The sequence below is a fragment of the Vulpes lagopus genome, chromosome 24, assembly GCF_018345385.1.
Source record: "Vulpes lagopus strain Blue_001 chromosome 24, ASM1834538v1, whole genome shotgun sequence".
NCBI classification, from domain to species: domain Eukaryota; kingdom Metazoa; phylum Chordata; class Mammalia; order Carnivora; family Canidae; genus Vulpes; species Vulpes lagopus.
This window is the reverse complement of record NC_054847.1, coordinates 17,742,972-17,767,945: the sequence shown is the minus strand read 5'-3', so window position 1 is coordinate 17,767,945 and position 24,974 is coordinate 17,742,972. Positions and strand designations below refer to the sequence as shown.

The 24,974-nt window shown below is 39.5% G+C and overlaps 1 protein-coding gene across 3 annotated transcripts in view; it reads left to right on the top strand.

The window, feature by feature from the left end:
- Positions 1 to 22,263, top strand: part of ZRANB3 (zinc finger RANBP2-type containing 3) — a 310,106-nt gene extending 287,843 nt beyond the window's left edge. For all 3 annotated transcript variants that reach the window (XM_041739422.1, XM_041739421.1, XM_041739420.1), the window contains 8 exons: positions 367 to 564; positions 4,362 to 4,453; positions 7,852 to 7,953; positions 9,148 to 9,290; positions 14,028 to 14,138; positions 15,149 to 15,551; positions 18,247 to 18,378; positions 20,172 to 22,263. In XM_041739422.1, coding sequence (XP_041595356.1) covers positions 367 to 564; positions 4,362 to 4,453; positions 7,852 to 7,953; positions 9,148 to 9,290; positions 14,028 to 14,138; positions 15,149 to 15,551; positions 18,247 to 18,378; positions 20,172 to 20,270 — 1,280 coding nt within the window. In that variant the 3' untranslated portion in view covers positions 20,271 to 22,263. The remainder of the gene's footprint in view (positions 1 to 366; positions 565 to 4,361; positions 4,454 to 7,851; positions 7,954 to 9,147; positions 9,291 to 14,027; positions 14,139 to 15,148; positions 15,552 to 18,246; positions 18,379 to 20,171) is intronic.
- Positions 22,264 to 24,974: the final 2,711 nt, after the last annotated feature.

The window sequence follows — 24,974 nt, the reverse complement described above, 5'->3', positions numbered from 1 at the left end:
GCCAACCTTTGCTCTCTACCATCCCCTGATTACAAAACCTTGTTTTATTCTGTTTCATTTCTCTTTCTCTTTATTCATTGGCCTTTATTCTCTTTCTCTGATTTATTCATTTCCTTGTTGATTGTCTCTGACACTTAGAATAGAAACTCTAGGAAGCTGGGATTTGTTTGTCTCCTTCCTCACTGCCTGTCACTTCATCGTTTGCACATGGGGCATTTAGTGACTCCCAGAGAATGAACGAACATTATTGACTGTTTCTTTTTTAGAAGACCTAGCTGTGACTTTTTAAAAACTGGCCTTCAAATAAATAATGATTTTATCTAAATTGGTACATAAATTGTTTGATTTTCATAATTCTGCAAATAGATAGCCTCAGCTCCACCCAGGATAAAAAGGAAAATAAGAAAGATGATCCGCAGAAAGACACCTCCAAAAACATTTGGAGTAGCTCTGACTGTGAAAAACAAGTCCTTGCATCCCCAGAACCGAACCCGTTGGCTGAGAGCAAGGAAGAAATATCAGAAATCAAGAGAGAAGATGGACACACACCCCAGCCAAGTGATGGTAAGTCTGGTTTCACTTCCAGGGTCCAGATACTAAGGATGAATGTAGATATATGATACTGTTTGTAGATTTGTGACTACTACCATGTTCCAGGTTTCTTGTATTCCCATTTATATTAAAAATACCAATCATTTAAAAGCACACACTTAAACACCAGATGGCTGGAAGAGCAGAGCTGTGGGCATTCAGACATGACTTAGAGTAGAACTGGCACTAGCTGCTCCTGCTGCGCCCAGGCCGGTTGCCCAGCCTTATCTGAGCCAGGCCATCCACGAGTGAGGGTGTGGTTCTGATATTTGGGAGGCTTTTTTGGACAAAACAGTAAGATTGATGTATTATTAACAGCTGCTTAACAAATTATTAATCATTTGCACATGAATTTCTTTTAAATGACCACAATTAATTGACATATTTTAAATTTAGGGTTTAGGGGTTTTTTTAAGAAAACATTTTAAGGTACAAAATTTCAAGACTATATGAATCATGACTACTTTGGGAGCCAACCAGATGATTTGGATTTATTTACTCTTTGGTTGATGCCATTCATTTCTTCGAGCTGTGATAGTTGGTGCACACACCAGCCTGTATGCCAGACATCACTATCTTTATGGACTGGCTGGCCAGAGCTGGTGAGTAGTTTGGGGTTGTTTTCTTTGTTAATTGGTTAGTGACCATAGTAACCCACAGACTGTTGTTCTCATTATAACAACACCAAAACTGCTAAGATGGGACAGTTGAAATTTTTCTCCTAAATCAGCTGCTATTAAACGCAGATATAATTCAGAGTCAGATCATTGCTCTAAAATGAAATCTTCATTTAAGAATTTCTCAGCTCAAGGCATCATCCTTTCCTACCCCCCACCCCAGCTGTTCTTCCCTCTAATGCCTCAGGGTCTTCTCAACGAATGTCTTGTAATGGACCCTGTTTGAGGTGTGTTAATTTTAACAGTCTTTAGGTAGATGGTGTAGTCTCAGGTGAGGCATTCCTTTCATAACTCTGGTTTCCTTCCTCCTGCTTAGACAATCCCTCAAGTACTGATGAAGCTCTTGTTATAGAACAGCATGTGGCTCACTGGACTAAACATCAGGCCCAGAACAAACAACTGGAGGTTGTCATCAATGCTTAGGCCGAGTCTTTTCATCTATGGCAAGGACATTCTGGCTTGTTAGTTGTAAATTGGTCCCTTGTTGAAGGCAGATGCTGGCTTTACTTACACATAGTTTTCAAAAATCACTAGACCTTTTGAAATTCTGTTCTGCCAGTAAAATTTGCATTGGCCTCTTCTACTCCAGACAATGCCAATGTTTCCCCCATACCTGTCCGCTCTTCCTTTTGTGGACTTCTCAGGTCACTGGGCTGAGAACTCCATATAAGCCATATGCTTCACCTCTCCCCACTAACATGGATTTCCATGAAAAACAAAAGACTATGTGAATAACAGAGGAGACACACTATGTTAAAATGTTTATTCTGTACACATAAGCTCTTTTAGAACTGGAGTGGAATGTGCTTTGCGAGGACTGTGGTTTTGTTCTAACTGGAGTTCTAAGGGTCTGGTAGGGTGGCTGTGTCTTCACAAGATGTGTCATCTCTAGTCTAAACCATTAAATTACACTTCATGGAAACAATAGAAAGAGAAATATGTTCCCTGATGTAGCTGCCAGCTACCAAGAATATCAGCTAATTTAGAATCAATCCTATAATGCTTTTTATCAGAGAATGACTTCTGATCCTTAAACATTAATGCATTAACCATAGTTCTTCAAAAAATCTGAAGACAGAGTGATTATACAATGCATTGTTTTATGTAAATTAAGAAAGAAGGAAACTCTAAAACTTAAACTATGATTTAATACCTGAATGATACCCAGACCAGGTCATACCACCCTCTGTTGCTTTGATTATTTTTTTCATTTGTCCTGAGGGATTCGGCATTTTCTTCTACCCTCATCTACTGTGCTTCACGTGTGCTAGGCAACCCTTCTGCTTAGCTCTGGATCCAGATGTGAGAGAACTTTATCTGGGATCTCCTTTCCTTAGGTCCATGAAGCACTTGGTCATTCCTTCACAAGAATATTAACAAATTTGGGTTATTCCCCCAACAATACATATTTACTTCTTTAATATCAAATTTATGCTCTCCTGCTTTATATGTAAAACTTTTGGTACACGTGGTAACTTTTTATTTCCATACCAAATCCTAGTGAAACATTTTGAAGACATTTTAGTGCAATTAAACTCAACTCACGTAGTAACAAATAATGTGTCTGCCTCAAGTGTGATGTTGAAGTAACAACAGTATTGTAGTTATGACTAAGCTCATGCATGCTCAGGCAATGACAACTACATCACCGACTGCCACCTGGCCAACAGTGATTTAAAATGGCATGATTATTGGCTGTAAGACATGCCAATTCAGAGATGTTAAACCATGGAAAAAAACTGCCATTTTTAAATTCATGAAATATGGGAATACTCCCAAGTTTGTAAAATGGCCAGTGGTTTCATTAGAAAAATTAAAACATGATGACATTGCCAAGTAGAATGACAAATAATAGACTTCTAGATCTGAGGATCTAGAAGGTCACTGAAGAAAAAAATATATATAAATAAATAAGAAAGAAAGAGATAGAATGAAAGAAAAGGAAGGGAAGGGAGGGGGAGGGAAGGGAGGAAGGAAGGAAGGAAGGAAGGAAGGAAGGAAGGAAGGAAGGAAGGAGAGAAAGGAAGGAAGGAAAGAAAGGAGGAAGGAAAGAAGGAAGGAAGGAAGGAAATAATAAAAGTCATTTAGAAACTGTGGCAAGAGATTAAGGGTACAGGCTCTGTAGTCACATTACTGGTCTTAAGCCCTCTTGCTGGTGGTGTGCCCTTGGACAAGTTAATGTGCCTTAGTTTTCTCCTCTGTAAAATGCACTACGTATTTCTGAGAGGTGTTAATAATATGTACTTAGAACAGTGCCTGGCACGTTGTTAAGTACTTGATAAGTGTTCACCATAATTATGATGTAGATCCACTGTGATAACCCTATCTCTCCAATATATATATTGGTGAGACTGAGAAGTGGTAAATAAAAGAAGATTATCCAAAAAAAAGCTTGTCCACCTATTTCATTTTGTGAATGTGAAGCACCGGGTCATAGGGGATATGGTGTTAATGTGGTCTTTCACAGAGCTGCATTGCTGCTGATAACCAAACTGGTGCTCCTTTGACCTCAGCTTAAAACCACTGAAGCAGAAGTCCAGATTCTAGACTCCTTTTTAAAAAAAAAAGTTTTATTTATTTATTCATGAGAGAGAGAGAGGGGCAGAGACGCAGGCAGAAAGAGAAGCAGACTCCATGCAGGGAGCCCAATGTGAGACTCGATCCAGGGACTCCAGGATCACGCCCTGGGCCAAAGGCAGACACTAAACCACTGAAGCACCCAGGTGTCCCTCTAGATTCCTTTCAGGCCGATAACAGTGCTTGGTGGCAGGAAATTCTCCCTCACATGTCACTCGTATCTTTTCAGCTAATTCTGAATTTGTTTCTCTCTACTGGGGTCATTTGCAGAAGTGCGAAAGCAACTGGTTTCCCTCTAAGCCAGTGTGACCTTAGATGGCCTACCATGGTAGTTTTATTTCAAGTGCAACACATGTTCTTTGTCAAATATTTTGATATATTTTACATAGCTCTTTCATCATTCTAACCCATAGAAGATTAAAATAAGCTATTTTGGATAGAGGAGAGGTAAACCTTCAGGTTCTTTTTTTATCTTCTTTTTTTTTTTATTTTATTTTTTTTTATCTTCTTTATTAGAACAGTTGAAGAGTTCAGACAGCTTGCCAGTGTATGATACCCTAATGTTCTGTGCAAGTCAGAATACTGACCGGATTCACCTTTATACTAAGGTAAGCATCATGCAGAGTCTATAGCTTGAAACATGCCAAAAAAAAAGACTTTTTTTTCATGTTTCAGTGGAGATATTTAATTTTATTAATAGTGAGATAAGTATCTGGTTCTTTTTCTCCTTAAAGCTAATTCTAAAATTCCTTTTTTAAATCTAAAGACAGTGAGAGACAAGACAGCATAGTCATTAAAAGCACAGACTCCAGGGCCAAACTGCCTCAGTTCAAATCTATTACTAAGCGTGGAATCTTGAACAGATTACTTAACTGCTTGTGCTTCAGTTTCCTCAACTGGGAAACATAGATAGGAGTTGTTGCAAGGGTAATAGCTAAATCCTGTAAATCACATAGCACTGTGCCTAGCCTTAAGGAACCCTCAGAGCTCCTAGGTGTGGTACACACACACGCACACCATGTCTACACAATGGCATATTATGCAGCCATAAAAAAGAATGAGATCCTGCCATTTGCAACAACATAGATGGATGTAGAGAGAAAGTATGATCTTAAATGAAATAAGTGAGACAAGAAAAGACAAATATCACATGATTTCACTTATATGTGGAATCTAAAAAAATAAAGCAAGTGAACAAACAAAGCAAAAGCAGACCCATAAATCAGAGAATGAACTGGTGGTTGCTAGAGGGAAGGAAATTGGAGGGGATGGGCAAAATGGGGGAAGGGAAGTAGAAGATACAGGCTTCCAGCTATGGAATGAATATGGTCACAGGGATGAAAGGCAGTGGTATTGTGATAGTGCTGTACGGGTGACAGATGGGAGCTACAGTTGTGTGAGCACAACATAACGTATAGACTTGTCAAATCACTATGTCCTACACCTGAAATTTATGTAACATTGTGTGTCAACTGTACTTCCAAAAAAAGTTAGCTCCTTCATGGATTATTTGTAGCAGACGCAGCACCTTTGCAGAAGCCTGACTCTGCCCATCCATGTCAAATAAATTCTAGGATGCTTTAAAAATATGATTACTTGGACTCATGCCGTAGTCTAGGTTAGTAGTGCTCAAACTTTTGTTCATGTAGGTTATACCTATTGATATTTACTGTATTTGAAGTTAAAATGGAAACACTTAAAAATATTTATTAGTTAAGGACAGTAATAATTAACCCATTGTTGATATTCATGTCAATAACTTAATTTTATGAAACATATATAAAACAAGATAACATTTAGTGAGGAAAGTTATCAGTTCCTTTTTTTTTCAGTTCCTTTTTTTAAAAGAGTTTTTTAAAAAGTTGTTTATGAAAGAGAAAGAGAGAGAATGCAGGAAGGAGCAAAAGGACAGGGATAAGCAGGCTGTGCACTCAATGGGAACCCGATTCAGGCTGGACCCCAGGACCCTGGGATCATGAGTAAATCAAGAGTCAGTCACTTAACTGACTGAGTCACCCAGGCACCCCTACATTGTTTTACATTTTTAGCAGTTTCTCTAGAGTCTTAATAGAAGACATTAGGATTCTCATATCTGTCTGTCCCTGGGAAACAGCATTGTGCAGATACTTTTGCCTTTGTGGATCTCCTGAAGTGGTTTCATGGGCCCTGTGAGAATCTTTGGCCTAGGTAAAGTAGTGTGAGTATTTGAGGAAAAACTTGCTGAGATTATGAATACTTATGTTTGATCTACAGTATCAAATTTCTAATCTTTATAAGTATAATAAAATACTATTTGTAATGATGAATGTAAGAGTAATAAAATACTCTTACATTCATGAGCCAGCCTACTGAAAGAATGCCTTTTTCAAGATAATTTAGGTTATAGGTTTTACACTAAAGGAAATAGAGATAGAGATAGATGGTGGGCCATGTAACAATCTCTCCAGTGCTAACTAACAATTAGAAAGGATTGCTAGAAGATTAGGAGATGACTAGGATTGTGAATGCCAGAAGCCCCATGCTGCCTCTGCAGTGGGACCACAGCAGAGAGAGACACCAGGAAGGAAGGCAGACCGTGAACCATGCTCCTCTTTAAGGCCCAGACCCCTGTCCATGATGTGGAACCACTGGCTGTGGAGGGAGCGCCAAGGCCTCTCCTCTGCTCACCTGGAGGCAGGCCTGAGTGCCTGAGCCACCTACATCTCCAGTGTGGGGAGGGCGCCAGGCCTTGGTTCTCAGACCACTATGCGAGAATAACAAAGAACTGGTCCCCAGAGGGGATTGAAGGTTGAGAAGCCAAAAGGCGGACACCAGGCAGAGTACAACACAGAATTCAGAAGCCCTAAAACTCCTTACATTTTTAATTCTATACGGTGAAAGCTCTGCATCCTGGATCATCTGATCAATGGTTTTACCCCTCTGGGTGGAAATAGGAAAGAAACTGCAAAGTCCTGGTATCACAGCCTCACTGACCTATCTTACAGTCTCAGCACCCAGCCTGTGTCACATGGGCCACCTCACCTTCTTGACATCTCTCTTCATAGTGTCAAGTGCATTTGTATGACTGATCTGAATACTTACATGTCCCTTTACCATAAAATGTAATTCAATTAATCTTCTAAACATGAGACACTAAGCAAAGGACACATTAACAGGTCTTTTCACAACGATAAGGTGAGCTGAGGTGAATCTGGAAGGAGGAATTTGGATAAAAACCCTAGTACCTGCCTAAAAGAAGACTCCCTAAAAGGAAGATCAATAACAGATGTTTAGTGTCCTACGTTGTAGTAACAGTATCCCTCTAAGAGCTATTCTTTTTTTTTTTTTTTTAAGATTTTATTTATTTCTTCATGAGAGACAGAGAGCCAGAGACACAGGCAGAGGGAGAAGCAGGCTCCCTGTGGGGAGCCCGATGTGGACTCAATCCTGGATCCTGGGATCACACCCTGAGCCGAAGGCAGATGCTCAACTGCTGAGCCACCCAGGCGTCCCAAGAGCTATTGGTTTTAGCCAGAATCCCAATTCCTAATTCAGATTTTAGAGTAACCATTACATGTCTAATGTTTGAATCAATATGTTAAGTACTTTCTGTGTGTTTTTTCCAAGTGATTATGGAAGCTGTAACTTTCTTTTTAGCTGAGAGGATTAGAATATGGGTTCAGCCTTTGTTGATAGAATAGATTTTTATGTGCAGAGGTTTTTCTTCGCCTTTATAAAAGAACTACTTATGTTTAAACCTCCTGTTTAAACCCTCTACATGGTATTTTTTACCCTTTAGAGAGAAAGCAGTGGAGGCATGCAGAGAGCATGGGGAGCCCAGCCCCTCTCTGTGCTCAGCGTCCATGCAGGGCTGCTGTGTGGGTGGACTCCTGTTAGAACGTGCCACCTCCATTTATCTTTTAGGAGATTGGGAATATTGCGCCATAATATGATTCTTTACTTTTTAAATAATTAGTAGTGCCTACAGACAGGATGGATTAATAATGCCTTCCTAATCTATAATCAGGATGGAAACCAGATGAACTGCAACTTCATTCCCTTGGATATAAAATTAGACCTTTGGGAAGACTTACCAGCAAGCTTTCAGCTGAAACAAAATCGCTCCCTGGTAAGAACAGTCCTGTGTGTTTGTTGTAAGTTAAAATCTGTTGAGTAATTTCAGACCATTTTAGGTTTAATAAAAGCAGAGTTGCCTCATGGCCTGGTGCAGAGTCAAATCACTGGTCGCATTTTCATCAGTCCAGGCACTGCCATGATTTACCTTGGTGCTGAGAATAAACGTGAGTGAGATCTGTTTCCTTGGTGAGTGATCACACCTAGAGTTGCTGTTTCTGTGGATAGAATTATCCTCACATCGTTTAATTTCTCATTCACAGGATTAGCAACTGTGATATTTGTATCTGACAGGAGCACATTTTATCTCTCTGACAGTTAAGTTCTAGCGATGACACATTCTGAGAGCAGGGATGATGCGTGCCGGGTGACTCTCGCATCGTCAGAAGCACCAGCATACAGCTGTAGGCCAAGTACCTGCTCAGGAAGCCTCAAGCCTCATCTGTGGCCCATTGATCTTCACTGCTCAGAAATGTCAACATGTGTGGGGCTGACAGCATGCAGTGTGCCACTTTTTACAAGAAAATAGTGATTGTTTCTGCTCTTTGAGTGGAAATCTAACATTGCCCATGGGTCAGCTGCACCCATCTTAAAGGAAGAGGTACCAGTGAGCTATTTTCTCTGGTATCATCAAATCCTGATTCTCAGATTGCCAGAAAATAGCCAGTTACATATAATTGACCAATAAGTAGGATTAATGGCCACCCTGGTAAAAATGTCCCAGCTTTATTGATGACTGTTTTCCTGGGGTAATTCAGGTAGTCGGGTACAAAGCGATTCTCAGATGTTACAGTGAAACCTGCCACCACTGTAAGACCTGCTCTCCCCAAGACCAGTCTTGCCCTGGCCTCTGCAGGCTTTGTGCTCCTCACAGCTGGGCCTCCTTGGGTCTCGCTGAGCACATTGCTGCCATTGGTTCCTATGTGCATCCGGGACATATGCTGGGCATCCTGAAATGGGTCTTTATAGAGTCTTTAGGTTGAAAGAGACCTCTGCAGAACTGGCCATGATATTTTACAATAAAGCTATGAAGAAGCATCAAACTGAAGAAAGCCTTAAATTGTGACATTCAGAAGCCTCTTTGGAGATAGAATACAACAGCAGTTTTCTGATGTGATAAGGGGCTTTACTTTCAAAGGAAAATGCCTGGTGTGCTGGTAACTCTTTTCATTACCTCATTTTCTGCCAGATTTTGAGGTTTGTTCGAGAATGGAGTAGTCTAACTGCCATGAAGCAAAAAATAATCAGGAAAAGCGGGCGGCTGTTCTGTAGCCCAATTCTTGCTTTGGAAGAAATCACAAAGCAACAATCCAAGCAAAATACTACTAAAAGGTATGCTTTGTCTTTCTTTTTTATTTTGTAGATTCATTATTTGTCATGGTTTTTTCTACGGGTAATGGGGGGGTTGATCTGAGACATTTTATGTAACCACTAATGAAATCTTTTAACTAATGATGAGTTAAGAAAAAATCATACATAAAATAACAGCTTATTTTATAGCAACATAATTAGATATTTTGTGAATTTCATCCAATCTGCTGGAAAAGATTAGGTTTTCCAGGTCTTGGTCACCATGAGTCTCACTCATGAGGAGAGAGGCCAGAGTCATAGGCTTTGCAACCTGTGACCTGCCAAGCCGAGGATACTGTTTAACAACAGGAAGGCATTTCCCTGTTAGAAGAGCCTCTGCCCTGCACTCCCAAAGCGTGAATCTGGGTGCTGTGCAGCAGAGGAGCTGGTCCTGCTTGACCGCCAGCACCCAAAGGGTCAGAGGGAACTATTATAGTGCCCATGGTCAGAAACAAAATAAAAGGAAAGGTTAAGTGTGTCCTTCTGTAAGTGTTTTACCTTAATCATTACAGGTTTCTTTTTAATCTAATCCAAATCTAATCTAAATCTAATCTAAACTTATCTAAACTCACTTTGCTTTCTTGGCATCATAATCATCTCTGCACCATCCATGTATCCCCCTTGTGGGACCTCGGGCCCCCTTCTCTGTAGACTCTTTCCTCATCATGAAGCGGTGATGCTCAGTCAGCTATTCTTTGCCCGGCTCCTGCTTGGGAAGAGATCACCAAGGACCAAACTGAACAGCCACATGGCAGCACAAGCCCCTGGAGCTCCAGCTGTTTCCACACACCAGTACTGTGTCTTTATCCTCACACCCCCCTCAGTTTATGATCTCTAGCCTTTTCCATGCACACAGGTGAAAAATGTCCATCAGTAAGTGAGAGATTGCAGTTGATCATATAGCTTGTATCCCTATACAGTGAAAAATCCCTCAGCTGTTGCAAAATGTGGCATATGGTATATTCATATGTGAGAATAGAGAATGATACTTGTGATACATTATTAAGAGTAGAAAGAAGTATAAAAAAAGGCTGGAGATACAGACATATGTAATTGCTGTTATGACATAGAAAGTGCCTGGAAAAAAAAAGAAAAAGAAAAAGAAAGTGCCTGGAAGTGCCCTAGAAACTCTTACCAGAGGTTTCTCTAAGACGATGGTTCTCAGCTGGGGGCAGTTTTACCCTCCAGGGTGGCAATGTTAGGAAACCTTTTAGTGTGTTACGATTAAGGGATACAACCATGGAGCATTTAGTGGCTAGAGGCCTGAGATACTGCTGACAATCCTACAGTGAACAGAACTGCACTCCCAAACAGCTGTTTTGAAACCTCAGTAGTACCCCTGATGAGGGATCTTGTTGTAGACCATGTAAAAGGGGATTTGTGGAGATGGTAGGGACTTGGTACTTTAGGCCTGGATCAAAAACTCATATGACTAAAAGTAAAGCAGGAACCATAAATGAACAAATGAGATCAAGTGTAAAACCAGAAAAGATTGAGGTGGGGGGGAGAAGTATGGCAAACTATAGAGATGGACTTAGCATAAAGAGCCATGAGAACGAAACCTGTGTACCTGCAGAGGGGTGTGCTTCAGGGAAGTGTGCGGGTTCTTGCTGGACAACCCCAGCAAGTCCCAGACTTGGAGTAACTGTCTCTGAAAGCAAGTGTGAAAGATCAGGCTACACAACAGCACTGATTGGAAATCTGTATGAGGAGCAGGTGGACAGTGGATGCCTCGCCTCCTGCTGTCTTACCAGTTTGCTTTCTACAGAAAACTGAACCAGAGAGACATCGGCCTTGGAAACACCAGGCTTAGTGGAGATAAAGGGAGAGGCGTTACATTGGAAACCAGCACTTCTCGGGCCCCTTTCTCCACTTCCAGTTTCTCCACTCCAGCATACTAGAAACCACATTTTACTTCCTAGCAGAAAATTAAAGGATTCTTCTCTGAAGAAAAAAACAAAAAACAAAAACAGAATGGCCTTAGAATAAAGACACATGGATACTAATTTTAAGCAGTGGCTAGATCTCCAGCCAGATTATCCTACAGTGGCATCCACCAGTTCACAGGACCCATCCAACCTCAGAATTTGCAATTAGCTTTTGAGTAGCTCAGTCTTAAATGTGAGTGGAAGCCAAGATCATCACCAGGTACTGTTTCTGAGTTCCCATAAGTCAGAGGCAGGCCTGCTTCCCTTGGGGCCCTGTTAGGTTTATGATGCCAGGGGTTTATTTTGACCCCCGAAGCAAGTCAGCAACCTAGAGCCCAGCACTGTTTTCACTGTTGTGGGCCACTTCCCACACACTCTTCTTTTCTTGCAAAATTTGCCATCTTCCAAAGACTTCCCCATCCAGGAATTACTTTAGTAGACAATATTCTCCCTCCCTATTTGTGAAAATTGGGATTTGCCATAATCCTTTTGAGAGGTGGTATACTTACATCAACTTCCCAGCAAACCTCACTGGAAAATTAAATGTTGGTAACTCACAACTGTGTTTGAAAAGTTGCCAACCTCCCGCTTTGGGGCTGATTGATCTGTTTCTTGTGGTTTCAGAATTTTGTGCTTAAATCTCTTGTAGGAAAAAAGTTATTTTTAGTTCTTAAGTCTCTGAATAGATTTCTCAGCATCTTTTAAAGTTACTGAATTAGGTTTCTAAGCTTTTAAACATTGAATAATACCTGAGGCAAGGCTTAATATCCCCTTGCCCCTCAAAGCCAGGCAGTGTTTGAGTTCATTAGAATCCACTGAAATACTTTAGTGAAGTGCTTTTGTCAAGGGAATAAAATGGTTGAAGAATTGGGGAGTAGGGGGACGTGGGAAATTTAGGAACCAAAAGGGCAAGTTAGAGAATTCTGAAAGAATCCGCTGTGATTCCTTTTTTCTTTTGCTTCGAACGACACACCAGTAGAAATTCAAATATATGAAAAGAGAGGCACTCTTAATAGGAAAAGTGCAGATTTAAAGCTGTAATGAGATGTATATCACCATTAGCAGAGATGTTTTTAACTGACATATCTTGTGCTAGTTTAAGTGTGAGAAAACAGGTCCTCTCCTGAATTGCCAGCAGACCCAAGGGAGAGAACAATGAGTCAAAATCTATCCAGATTTAAAGCACCCAAGACCTCTGACCCAGCAATTCTGCTTCCAGAAAATTTACTTTCCATGTGTTTAATGTGTAGAAATATGTATAGGGATATCACAGGATTGTTTGTGATAGCAGAGACTAGAACAGCCTAAATGCCATTAATCAAAACTGATTAAACATATGGTTTATTCAAATAATGGAATAACATGCAATCATTAAAAAAATAGGGCAGCCCATGTGTACTGATATGGAAAGGTCTCAGAGGTGTATGTGTAGGTAGAAAGAACAAGGTGGAGATTAGTATTTTGTGCTACCATTTGTTTTTAAAAATAAAAAATATAATGAGGAGTGACTGCAAATAAGTACAGGTTTCTTTTTGGGGTGATGAAAATGTTCTGGAATTAGTGGTGATGGTGGAGAACCTTGTGAATAAACTAGAATGCAATGAAATATAAACTTTAAAATGGTAAGTTTTATGGCATGTGAATTATGTGTCAATGAAAAATAAAAGGTATAACCTATACACAGAAAAGAATTACTTCTAAAAGGATGTATCAAAAACTGGTCATAGAGATAACTTTGGGGTAGGCAATGGGGATGGGCGGTAAACTTGCTCTTCACCATATATACCACTACATGCCTTTTGAGTTTTGATATATGTACATATATCACCTAGTCAAAAAACTGAGTTTATAAAAAGAAGCAAATCTGTTAATTATTAAATCTACTTTAACAGAAAAGCTAATTTCTAAGATTTTACGCACAATTGCACAATTCCATCGTGATTTAACTTTAATTTTATTGTCAAGACACCAAATTAAGAAGTACTTGAAAATATGAAGAAATTCATGTTTAAACTAATTAAAAAAGAAAAAAAAAACTACAATAAGTGTAAACTACCAGAGAAAGTGGGCCATGCTAATTAGAAGGAATTAATTGGGTAATTGCATTTTACCTACTTAAATTCCCCCGTCACCTTTAATTGGAATAACTTTCCTCTTTACTTCCAGTCCCTAAACCATTGTGTGGTATCGATAGTGTTGTGTAATAAGGTTCTGAATCCCACATCAAGACTCGCTTTATTCCAGGGGAAGATTCCAGAAGCCCTGTATGGCTGATAATAATGGAAATAGCCTTAAGATTATAGAAGATGTGATGGAACCTAGTTAACTAAAAAGAGAATCACTGTACCCGAGTATGCTGCTACACTGTTAGAACTGATCAAGGTGATTTGAGGAACCTTCCTGAGGGGTAAACATGCAGTGAGAGATTCTCCGAAGCAGCTGGGCAAGCTGTTTATTCACAGCTGTCAGTTATGCATGTATTTGATAGTTTCTTATTCCTACACCCACACCTTTTGTCCCCTAAGTGAAAACTGGTCTAAAGGATACTGATTGACTCTTCAGTGTCTTAGAAAAGTAAATCTGGAGAAAACCAATTTGGAACAGAGGTATATTTCACACACTTGGAGGCCAGTGGAAAGGTAGGAAATATTCCCTAATTAATGTTAGTATCAGCACCATGAAGACTCCTGTCTTGCCTCTTCTCTTGCTTTTACAAGGAGGAATGTGAGCATGAAATAGAGACAATCTTAGAGGTGAGAGAGGAAATCTACTTAGCATGTCATTGTTTTAGATACATTACCAAAGAAGATGTTGCTGTAGCCTCACTGGACAAGGTGAAGAAGGATGGGGGCCATGTCCGTCTGATCACAAAGCAGTCTGGACCACGAGATCCTTCTACACAGTAAGGTTTCATTAATGAGGACATAGTGGTACTACATGTACTCCTTTAAATTTCTGTATTTGTATTTATGCTCTTACTTTACCTTGATGTGGCTGCTTATAGGTCAGAAAGAGCTTTCACAATACGGTAGCTCCTCCATCCTCCCAGCAACCCTGTGAGGAATAGGATGTCCTCACCTTAGAAATCAGAAGGACCCTGAGACCAGGTAGACCAGGTGACTCACCCAAAGACACTAGATGTTCCCAATCATAAGCTCTTTTGATCACAAGGAGTTTTTCTTTTCACACTTCTAACAGTCACGGAAAATAGGAAGCAGTTGTTGTAATTCCATGTAGGACTTTTCAACATAATTGAGTAATGTACCTTTTCCTTTTAATAAATTGAGTGCATGTCCTGTCATGTGTCATTTCTCATTTTAATTCAGTCAAATCTGAGTTTACCTGTAGGAGGCACATATTTAGCAAGTCTAATGTTCTAGTTCCTAAAAACACTTAGCACCTTGGCTGTGTCACTCTATGGGTGTGACTGTTTGCTGGAGGCCAACAGGGGCTGCCAGAGGACATCATGGAAGCCTTCGTAATGGCCTCTCTGTCCCGCCGAGGTGTGTGGCCTCACATGCAGAGCATGGTGGCCCCAACTTCAGGTGGAGTCTTATATTCAGCTGTCTTTTCCCAGCCTGGAGAAGCATTTTCTAACTTCTCATTTTCCTACTTCTCCAGATATTTCAAAATCTGATTGTTTAACTTGAAGATATCTAAATTCCCAAGAGAGGCAGCATATTTTTATTCAAATTGCTTTTTTTTTTTTTTAACACACCATTCTTTCCTTTATTTGGCATGGGGCTTCAAGTGCTGACTATAGCTGTTTTGTTTCCATGCTGAATCACAGTATCTGGGGGTCCTACATTTACCGTTTATCAGTATTGAAACTTTGAAGACTGTTCATTATATGATGCAGTGACTATTTACTAGTGTAAATACTTACTTATTCCATGTTTTGCTCAATTCTAGAAAGTTCCTTGATGACGGAGTGTGTGCCCCATTTCTAAATCCCTGCATAGCCCAAGCCGATCTCACTGTGAAGCCTTCTATATCCAAAGGCTATCTGCAAGCTGTGGATAATGAAGGAAATCCACTTTGCCTTCGCTGTCAGCAACCCACTTGCCAAACTAAGCAAGAGTGTAAAGTGAACGCTTGGGATTCACGGTTTTGCTCTGTGAAATGTCAGGAAGAGTTTTGGATTCGATCTAATAACAATTACCTGCGAGCCAAAGTATTTGAAATTGAACATGGTGTGTGTCAGCTATGTAATCTGAATGCACAAGAACTGTTTTTATGTCTGAGAGATGCCCCGAAAAGTCAGAGGAAGAATCTTCTGGACATTACCTGGATCTCAAAGCTCCCATTAGAACAGGTAAATTATAACCATGTGGCTGATGGAAGGCCTCATTGTACTGAGTGATGAATACTCACTTTTTAAAAAACTTTTTAATATGGCAGTTTCTGAAAATGTACATACGAAAGTAGAATAATCAACCCACAGACCCATCACCCAACTTGAACAGTTATCAACGTTTTGCCTTCGTTTTCATTTCTCATCTCAGTTCTTTTTTTCTCCTAGAATTATTTTTTTAAAGATTTTATTCATTTATTCCTGAGAGACACATAGAGACAGAGACATAGGCAGAGGCAGAAGCAGGTTCCCCGTGGGGAGCCTGATGCGGGACTCGACCCCAGGATCACGTCCCGAGCCAAAAGCAGATGCACAACCACTGAGCAACCCAGATGACCCTCTCCTAGAATTATTTTAAAGCAAATTCCAGACATTTTCTTTTCTTTTCTTTTTTAAAGTAAGGCACCTAGATGGCTCAGTCAGTTAAGTGTCTCAAAATGTCTTTTTGCAGTTCTTCAAATTAGGAGCACAATATGACCCACACACTGCTTTTGTTCATTACATCTCTTATGCTCCAATTAATCTATAATATCATCCCATCCCTTTTTTATACCATTGATTGTTCAAGAAACTGGATCATTTGCCTGTAGGATTTCCTACATTATGGATTTGTCTTCCTGTATCCTCATGGTATTATTTGACATGTTTCCCTATCCCCCTGATTCCAGAATAATAGTTATTAGATATAGTGGCTTAATTAGATTCTGATTAAATTATTTTGGGAAGAGATCTTAACAGATGATACATTCCATCAAGAAGTACCTATGGTCTCATTGTTCCACTTTTCCTGATGTTAGTATTGAATGACAAGAGACAAACAACCCCAGAATGTAGTTATTACAATGAGAAGAAAATATTTCTGTTCATCCCATTATAAAATGTAATTTTAGCAGAGCAATTTATTTAAAAATATATTATTTTTAGAAAACAGTCATCAATATTTGCTATTATTTCCAAAACTCAACTGGTATCTAATGTTGTGATCTAATCAGTTCTAAGTTCCAAACTAGAACAAAATGTATAATTCTGTAGTATCCTTAATTTTAAAAAAATCTCTCCTGAGCCATTCTCTCCCACTAAAATAATGGATAAATTTCTGCCAGTTGGTCAAATCAGACATTTTTACTTGCCTAAAACCACCAAATAATGACGGAATTAATTAAGCATTCCTGCAAAGATGAATTAGCATGACTTTGAGAGCTAGGGAAATACACTATTTCCTTCATGATACCCAGAGTTCCTGAAATATCCTTTTGTCTAATTGGTGAGGGACACACTGTATCCATCCCAGGGGTGTCAGCCAGACTGCGTTTACTGTCTGCTGCCTCAGAGTGGAGTCTTCCAGAAGATACACAGTGAAAGAACTCAAGGACTCCTTGAAAGCAGCTTGTCCAGGAATGCAGAAGTTATAACATAGTCTACTACTAAAGCAAAAGTGCTCCAAGGCTAGGGAGCACCACAGGGCTCATATTGGGGAGGATCAGTCAGAGAGGGAGTGATTGTTTTAAGAGTTAAATTCAAGATGTTGAAGACTGACCCCAGGTGATTGGTCAGGGAATTACTAGGAGGAATAAAGAAGCACATCTGGATTAGAGTCCATCAGAGGAGAGACTTGAGAGCAAAAGAATTGGTCACAAAAAGCAGACAAAATGGATTTTGTTTTCCTAAGAACAAGTCATTTTCTTGATGCACAAGACTGCCATTTGTAACTGCTTCTAACAATGCCAGCCTCAGCTGGACAGTTTACCGCTTCAGCTTGCTGCCTCTCCCTGCTTCTCTCGGGCTGGGCACTGCTGGTCAGGTCCCTCTGCCTCCACATGTCTAACAAAGTGCTTTAGAACTATGACACAGGTTCCCATGGCCCGCAGCACACAGCTGATTTTAATTTCGTCCTTGTCCAAGACCATGCCAATAAAAATAAGCTTCATACTCCTCTTTATCATACTGAAAAAAAACTGCAATGCTATGCTATGAGCTGGTTTTACTGCCTCGGGCAAAATGTTAAAATACATCCCATTTTAATGTAGGTCATCACAGATAAAATATAAAGTGTATACATGTGAGCCAGACTAAATAACACTGCTTTACGTGCACATCTTTGTTTATTCCAGATATGCCAATGATAGAGGTCTATCGTAGAAACTTCATTCCAATCCATGGAACTGGGGAGGTTCCCAGATGAATTGCATAAAGGTTCCGAGTGACAGCTGCTAATATTAAACTTTCACTGTTTATAGTAACAAATGAACTTAGGTCAATAATTAAAAATTATTTGACTCAGTAATATTCGGAAGTTTTTATTTCTAGTCCGACCTTATTCTTTTCATAATTTTCTTTTAGTGACTATCTAAACTAGCTCAAAGGTGCAGAAGCAAGTAATTTTTCCCAATATGTCAGGAGTCTTGGTATTTTATACTTGCTTGTAATTTTTTCAAAATGGGTTAGGTAAGGGAAAAAGAACTTTTTCAGAAACATATTTTATTGCTTTCAAATTGCTAACCTAGAGGCTTTTTTCCTATTCACAATAAAAGCTATAAAAAGCCATCCTAATGTATTTTTCGCTGTGATTTTGCTGTATAAACATGATTGCACCAGGCAAAACCAACAGTTCCCACAGCGTATATTGAAAAGTGCTGATCTTGTGTTCTTACTGCAGCTTAATGAAATGATAAGAAACCCAGGAGAAGGGCATTTCTGGCAGGTGGACCACATCAAGCCTGTGTCCGGTGGAGGAGGACAGTGCTCCCTGGACAACCTGCAGACCCTCTGCACACTGTGTCACAGAGAGGTGAGTGGGGCTCTACAGACCCATGTGACTTCATCCTGGAACAGCAAGTAGAAAAGTGTGTACATAGGAGTGGGAGGCTGAGTGGATGAATCTGTATCCCTTGTCCGGGTTGCAAGATGCCTTTTTTCCCCTCATCACTTGAGTTTCCTCTTGAGGCTGATCTAAGTTCTCAGTCTCAGACAGAAGAGAAGTAGCTTTCCTTTGTATTCATTTTAGGACAGGAAATTGTCACCACCACCTAGAAGAAAATTAATGTAACTCACACAATATCGAAGAGACCCACACCATCAACTTTAAAGACTACTGACCAGGGGCACTAACATGTGTTTGCATTTGCAGCTAATGTTCTAATTTGTTAATGTTCTCTAAAATGTCAGAGAACATTAATAAATTCTTTCTAGTTCAACATGCAACCATTACACTCCTGGCCAAAATGCAAAACCTGTTAATCTTGGCACCCTTTTGAGCAATTACCTGTAGTTTAAAACAGGAGGGAAAAATATAACAGTATTATTAAACAACTAAGATGAATTTTTAACAGGCCATCTAGCAAAAGGATCTCCTGATTAAAATTTTCTTAGAAAGAAGCATACATTCAATATGCAAATTTGTATCTTGCTTTTTTTCCAATCGTGGCAAGATTTAAACATTTTCCCATGTTCCCATGATAAGCATTCATGTTTATCATCCAAAATGGCTACACATTATTCTGAGTATATATATGTCTACTATAGTTTATTTAGCCATTCCCATACTGATCAGCATTGAAGTTGTTTATATTTTCTGTTTACACTATTTTCTGTTTACTATTCTTTACTTTTGGAGGTTGTTCCTTCAGATAGATTCCCAGATGTAAAATCATGGAGTTGGAATCATGGAGTAGGAATTCACCTCCAAGCTGTTTTCCAAAGGACTGTATTCTACTACTGTTTTTCCACCCCGCCGAGGGAGAAAAATGGCCTGCCACTATTTTGTTTACCAAAGACACTGAGGTTTTTAAAAAATGCTCATCAGTTATTTACACTTTTGAAAACTGTTCAGATCCTTTGCCAGTGTTCATGCTGGATAAGCACTCTTAGCCTTATTTCAGTATTCACAAATAGAATTTTTACATAAATAGGATCTTGTAATATAAGGGGTTTTTTTTTGTTTTATTTTTAGTTTTAACCCTCTTTTTTCTCCCCACCCCATCCACCTGGATAACTTCATACGTACATGAACTTCAGCTGAGGAAAAAGTCCTCTGATTCTCAGCTGTGAAAATTATTAGCACATTCAAGACTATAGGAGAATTAAGAGAGAGCAAAAAGAAAACCCATCCTTTCTGTAATCACTTTAGGTTCACATGAGAAATTTTATTTGTGGGGATAGCAGAAGAATTCCATTTTTGATCTACCTCATTTTGTTTTTCTGCATTGGCTTGGGAGTGGCTTCTGAGCCCACAGAATAGGAAGCAGGTAGGCCTTACACACACCCCTTTGTGAGAAATCACAAGACACCATATATATGCCATCACTTCAATAAGGAGAATCAGGGCATCCTGTAGTCACTGAGTGAGGGATTCACAGTCTCACTGGGGAGAAAATCCTTCCCCCAAAGCATCTGGTCCTAAGGGAACTTAGGACCTCAGGGCACTTAGCAGAGCTCCTAGAGTCCTCTGCTTGTGGCTTGGTGTCCACCCTAAGGGCAAAGCACTGGGAAGTGGATGTGATGAAATACAGAAAGTTTTTGAGATTCTGAAACCAGGACTCTTTTTCTAACAGGTGTACACTTGTATATTTTTTTAACTTTTAGAGAACTGCCAGACAAGCTAAGGAAAGAAGCCAGGGGAGAAGACAATCTCTAGCATCAAAGCATGGATCAGATATCACAAGATTTTTGGTAAAGAAATGAAGTATAAAAATTTTTAAATGGATGACAAATGGTTTACGTGTGGAGGAACTGAACACATTTTTTTTCATGTTTCTTAAATTGAGTGAAAATTTTCAGAGCAAAAATCAAGAATTCAACTTTCCCTTTTATATTATATGCTTTTAGTGTTCAATACCTTTTGAAAGTACTTAACACAAACTGAGACACAATACTAAATATTTCTGTGATCTTCTTGATTTCAGGCAGACTCTCAATTATGTTTCAGTAAGGTTTGGTTAAGCTTTCATTTCCCCCTGCAGTACCGTAATCATGGTATTATGCATAAATTGTATTTGAAAAATATACTCTCAATTACTTACAGAATGCCACTGGATTAGTATTGGTTCTGAATTGCTATGTGTAGAAGCGGAACACTGGAAAACTGCAAGGGAAATTTTGGAGGCCAATCATTCAAGAATTCGGGGTCAAGTATGAATATCCTGGTTAGTATGCGAGAGAGACTCTTGCTTACTGACTGCCTCCAAAATGGGCTTCGGGTTCACATTTTGAGTGTCACCCTATTTGTTTTATTTCTTAGCAAGTTATCTTTATTGAAAAGTTGCCTCTGAAAATAAGCTAATTGTCCCTATGGTATTGGTAGACAAATCAGGGTTCTAGATCAAGTAATTGTTTAAAATATTTAAAAACTGAAAATATAAAATGTAAAATGCCCCTTAAACATTTTTCAGTAAGTTTGTTAGTTTATTTTAATGCATAAAACTAGGCTCACTGTCAAAAGCTTCCTTTGTCTCCTGGTTATCATTTTTGTTTCTAAAATCCTGTCTTACTAAAAGTGTATTCCTGGTATCTCTTTTAGAAGCAGTGAGGATGATAAAACACTTTATACTAAAGCATGATCAGATGGAGATATACGTTTAAAAATACAGTGGTAATACTAATGTATCAATGATATTCAAAAATAAAAGCATGGCAATGAAACAAAACCAGGTATAATCCTGCAGAATGTCAGTCAAGAGAGGAAAGAGGACTACACAAAATACACGTTCACGGAAGAATTACATTCATGAGAGGCCTGTTTGTAAATACTGTTTGGGTGTAAATTTCATTTATTTATTTGAGCATTTTACAATTTTAATTAGTAGCTGGTGTTACACAATGTAGAGGGCTTATTTTTAGAAAGATTATCAGATCATGAATTATCCATCAGGTTCTTAAAGTTCATAACTATTTTATTGTATGAAATCAAATAGTACTGTTTATTTTATAAATTAGGTCGGGCTTTCTTCTGCCTCCTTTCTGCTTTGCTGGTCAGGCTGTTTGCAGTTTTCTGCCTCATTGCCAGGGTAACCTAGGATTCCTCACAGCTGAGAGCTGAGAAACCGAGAAACCGGCAGGCTGCTTTTCCTCCAGCATGGGGTGTTTGTAAGTGAGACTTAGGTCTAAGTAGGTCAGATGTCAGTGGCAGTTACCTCTTTAGATTAAACTAAGGTGGCAGTTCTAGGAACAAAGTTCTCAGATGTAGTAAATGAATGATGGTTTGAAATGAAATGACCCATGAAGATGGTCTTTTTGCCAGATTTCAAAATCCCAACCAAATAAAAATACCACTAAAGCATCAAAAAGAATAAAATACTTAGGAATACATTTAACTAAGGAGATGAAAGATATGTACACCGAAACTACCAGACTATGATGGGAAAAAAAACTGAAAAAGAAATATGGAAAGATAATTCTGTTTTTATGGATGGAAAGACTTTATATAATAAAAAAAGTCTATATTACTCAAAGAAATATGTAGATGCAGTATAATCCCAGTAAATATTCCAGTGGCATCTTTCATAGAAATAGAAAAAAAAATTCTAAAATTTGTTGGAACCAGAAAAGACCCCCAAATAGCAAAGAAATCTTGAGAAAGAAGAACAAAGCTGAAGGAATCAATCTTCTCGATTTCACTATGTTACAAAGCTGAGTAATCAAAATATGGTATTGCTATAAAAACAAACCCATAGATCAATGGAAGAACATAGCAAAAAATAAAACCATGCATATATCTTCAATTGATTTTTCTTTGTTTCTTAAAAATTTATTCTATTGGGCAGCCCGGGTGGCTCAGCAATTTAGCGCCACCTTCAGCCCAGGGTGTGATCCTGGAGACCAGGGATCGAGTCCCGTATCGGGCTCCCCGCAGGGAGCCTGCTTCTCCCTCTGCCTGTGTCTCTGCCTCTCTCTCTCTCTCATTAATAAATAAATATTTTTTTAAAAGATTTATTTTATTTTAGAGACAGAGAGCACAAGGGGAAGGGCAGAGGGAGAGAGAGAATCCTCAAGTAGACTCCTCCCCCCTGAGCATGAAGCCTTATGCCAGGCTCCATCTCCCAAACCTGAGCCAAAATCAAGAGTTGGCCATTTAACCAACTGAGACACCCAAGTGCCTCCACCCTTTTAAAAAAATTTAGAGTCAACTGACTTTCAGCCAATGAGCCAGGCTATATAATGGAAAAAGGATAGTCTCTTCAATAAATGGTGATGGGAAAACTGGACAGCCACATGCAAAAGAATGAAACTGGACCCCCTACTTTATACCATATATACAAATCAACTCAAAATTGATTAAAGACTTGAATGTAAGACCTGAAACAATAAAACTCCTCGAAGAAAACAGGAAACATTTAGGTCTGAGACAGTGGCTAGGAAGACCATTAACTTACCTCCCTCCACAAACACAGCAAAACTATACCTACATATAGAGCAATTCCTCCTGAAGAAGAAATGACTGATTGAACAGCTTCTGTACAACAGAGGATAGAGAGACCATGTGGGGAATAGCAGGAGAAACAGAGACATGGTAACGATGGGAAACCCAACCCTGATGTAAACTGCAGTGGGAAGGGATAGCATGGAGGGACCCATGCTGGGGCATAGGGAAAAAAGCAACAGTTCACAAGGCAACTAGATGGAGTGAAAGAACTTCTAGAACTTTATCCAAAATCAGAGGTGCGAGTACCACTGTTTATATTCAACCTTCACCTTGACGGCATAGACAGGCCCTAAGTTCCAGCACTCTAGCCAACCTGCCGCATTACCAAACACCAGGCCCCTAGCCCACACCAGCCTGACATCCCCCTAAGGCGGCCCACACACACACACATACCTGACCAAGCTCCAGTTGTCCACCAAGGTGGGCCCAACACAGTACACCCCAGGTTACTCCTTTAGTGTGCCCATTACAGCTGTAGCCAACTAACCAAGATAATACAGGCACAAAGCACTCCAGGACACCCCAGGCCTCCACCTATTTTAGCTCCAGCCAATTCACCAGGGCCCACTGTGTGGAGTGCCCTGGGGCCCCTAGGCCACACCCACTATTGCTGGAACCATCCCTCCAGGATGCTCCAAGCACAAAATTCCCTGGGATCACCCAGCCCATGCCCTCTTCAATTCCAGCTATCCCACTAGGGCACTCCTTTGTGGAACACCCAGAGACCCTGCTCTATGCCTGCTTTAGCTCCAGCCACCTTACCTGAGGGGCCCTAGTTTATACTGCCCAGGGAATTTTCTCAGACCACACCCCCTAACCAGCCAGCCAAATCCACCAGCCATACACAGTCTACACCAGGGATATTTCTATACAAGTCCAGTCATCCAGAATGGGAGAGGTGGCTGTTTTGCCTAATTCATTCAAACAAATACAGAAACTAAAGCAAAATAAAGACAGAGGAATATCCTCCAAACAAAAAAAGAGACAAAACTTAACTGAAATGGTGATCACCAATCTATCTGATAGAGTTCACAGTAGGGTGCCTGAGTGGCTCAGAGGTTGAGCATCTGCCTTCAGCTCTGGTCGTGATCCTGGGGTCCTGGGATCAAATCCCGCATTGGGCTCCCCCTAGGAAGCCTGCTTCTCCCCCTGTCTATGTCTCTTTCTTTCCATCTCTCATGAATAAATAAATAAAATCTTTAAAAAATAATAAATAAAAGGTGCATGGTCTTAAATGCCATCTTTAAAAAAAAAAGTTCAAAGTAATGGTCAAAAAGATGCTTGTCAGACGTGAGACAAGTGGTGGATGAAAGATGGAAGTATCACAATTCCACGTTTCAAGATATACTACAAATCTCTAGTAATCAAAACAATATGGTGCTGACATAGAAATAGACACATAGATCAATGGAACAGAATAGAGAGCCCAGAAATAAACCTACACATATATGGTCAATTAACCTATGACAAAGGAGGCAGGAATATGCAATAGGGAAAAGATAGTCTCTATTAAATGGGTTTCCTCTATTGGGGAAACAGAATAGCTACATGGAAGAGAATGAAACTGGACCACTTTCTTATACCATACACAAAAATAAACTCAGAATGGATTAAAGACCTAAATGAGAGACCTGAAACCATTAAAATCCTAGAAGAGAGCACAGGCTGTTTTTTCTCTGACACCTAGCCATAGCAACATTTTTCTAGATCTGGTTCCTAAGGCAAGAGAAACAAAATCAAAATGAACTAGTGGGATTACATCAAAATAAAAAGCTTATGCACAGCAAAGTAAACCATCAACAAAACGCAAACTATGGAATGGAAAATATATGTGCAGATAATCTATCCTATAGGGGTTAATATCCAAAAGGTATAAGCAACTCATATAATTCAACACCAAAAAAAAAAAAAATCCAATAAGAGATAACTTGAATAGACATTTTCCTAATGAAGATAATACAGATGCA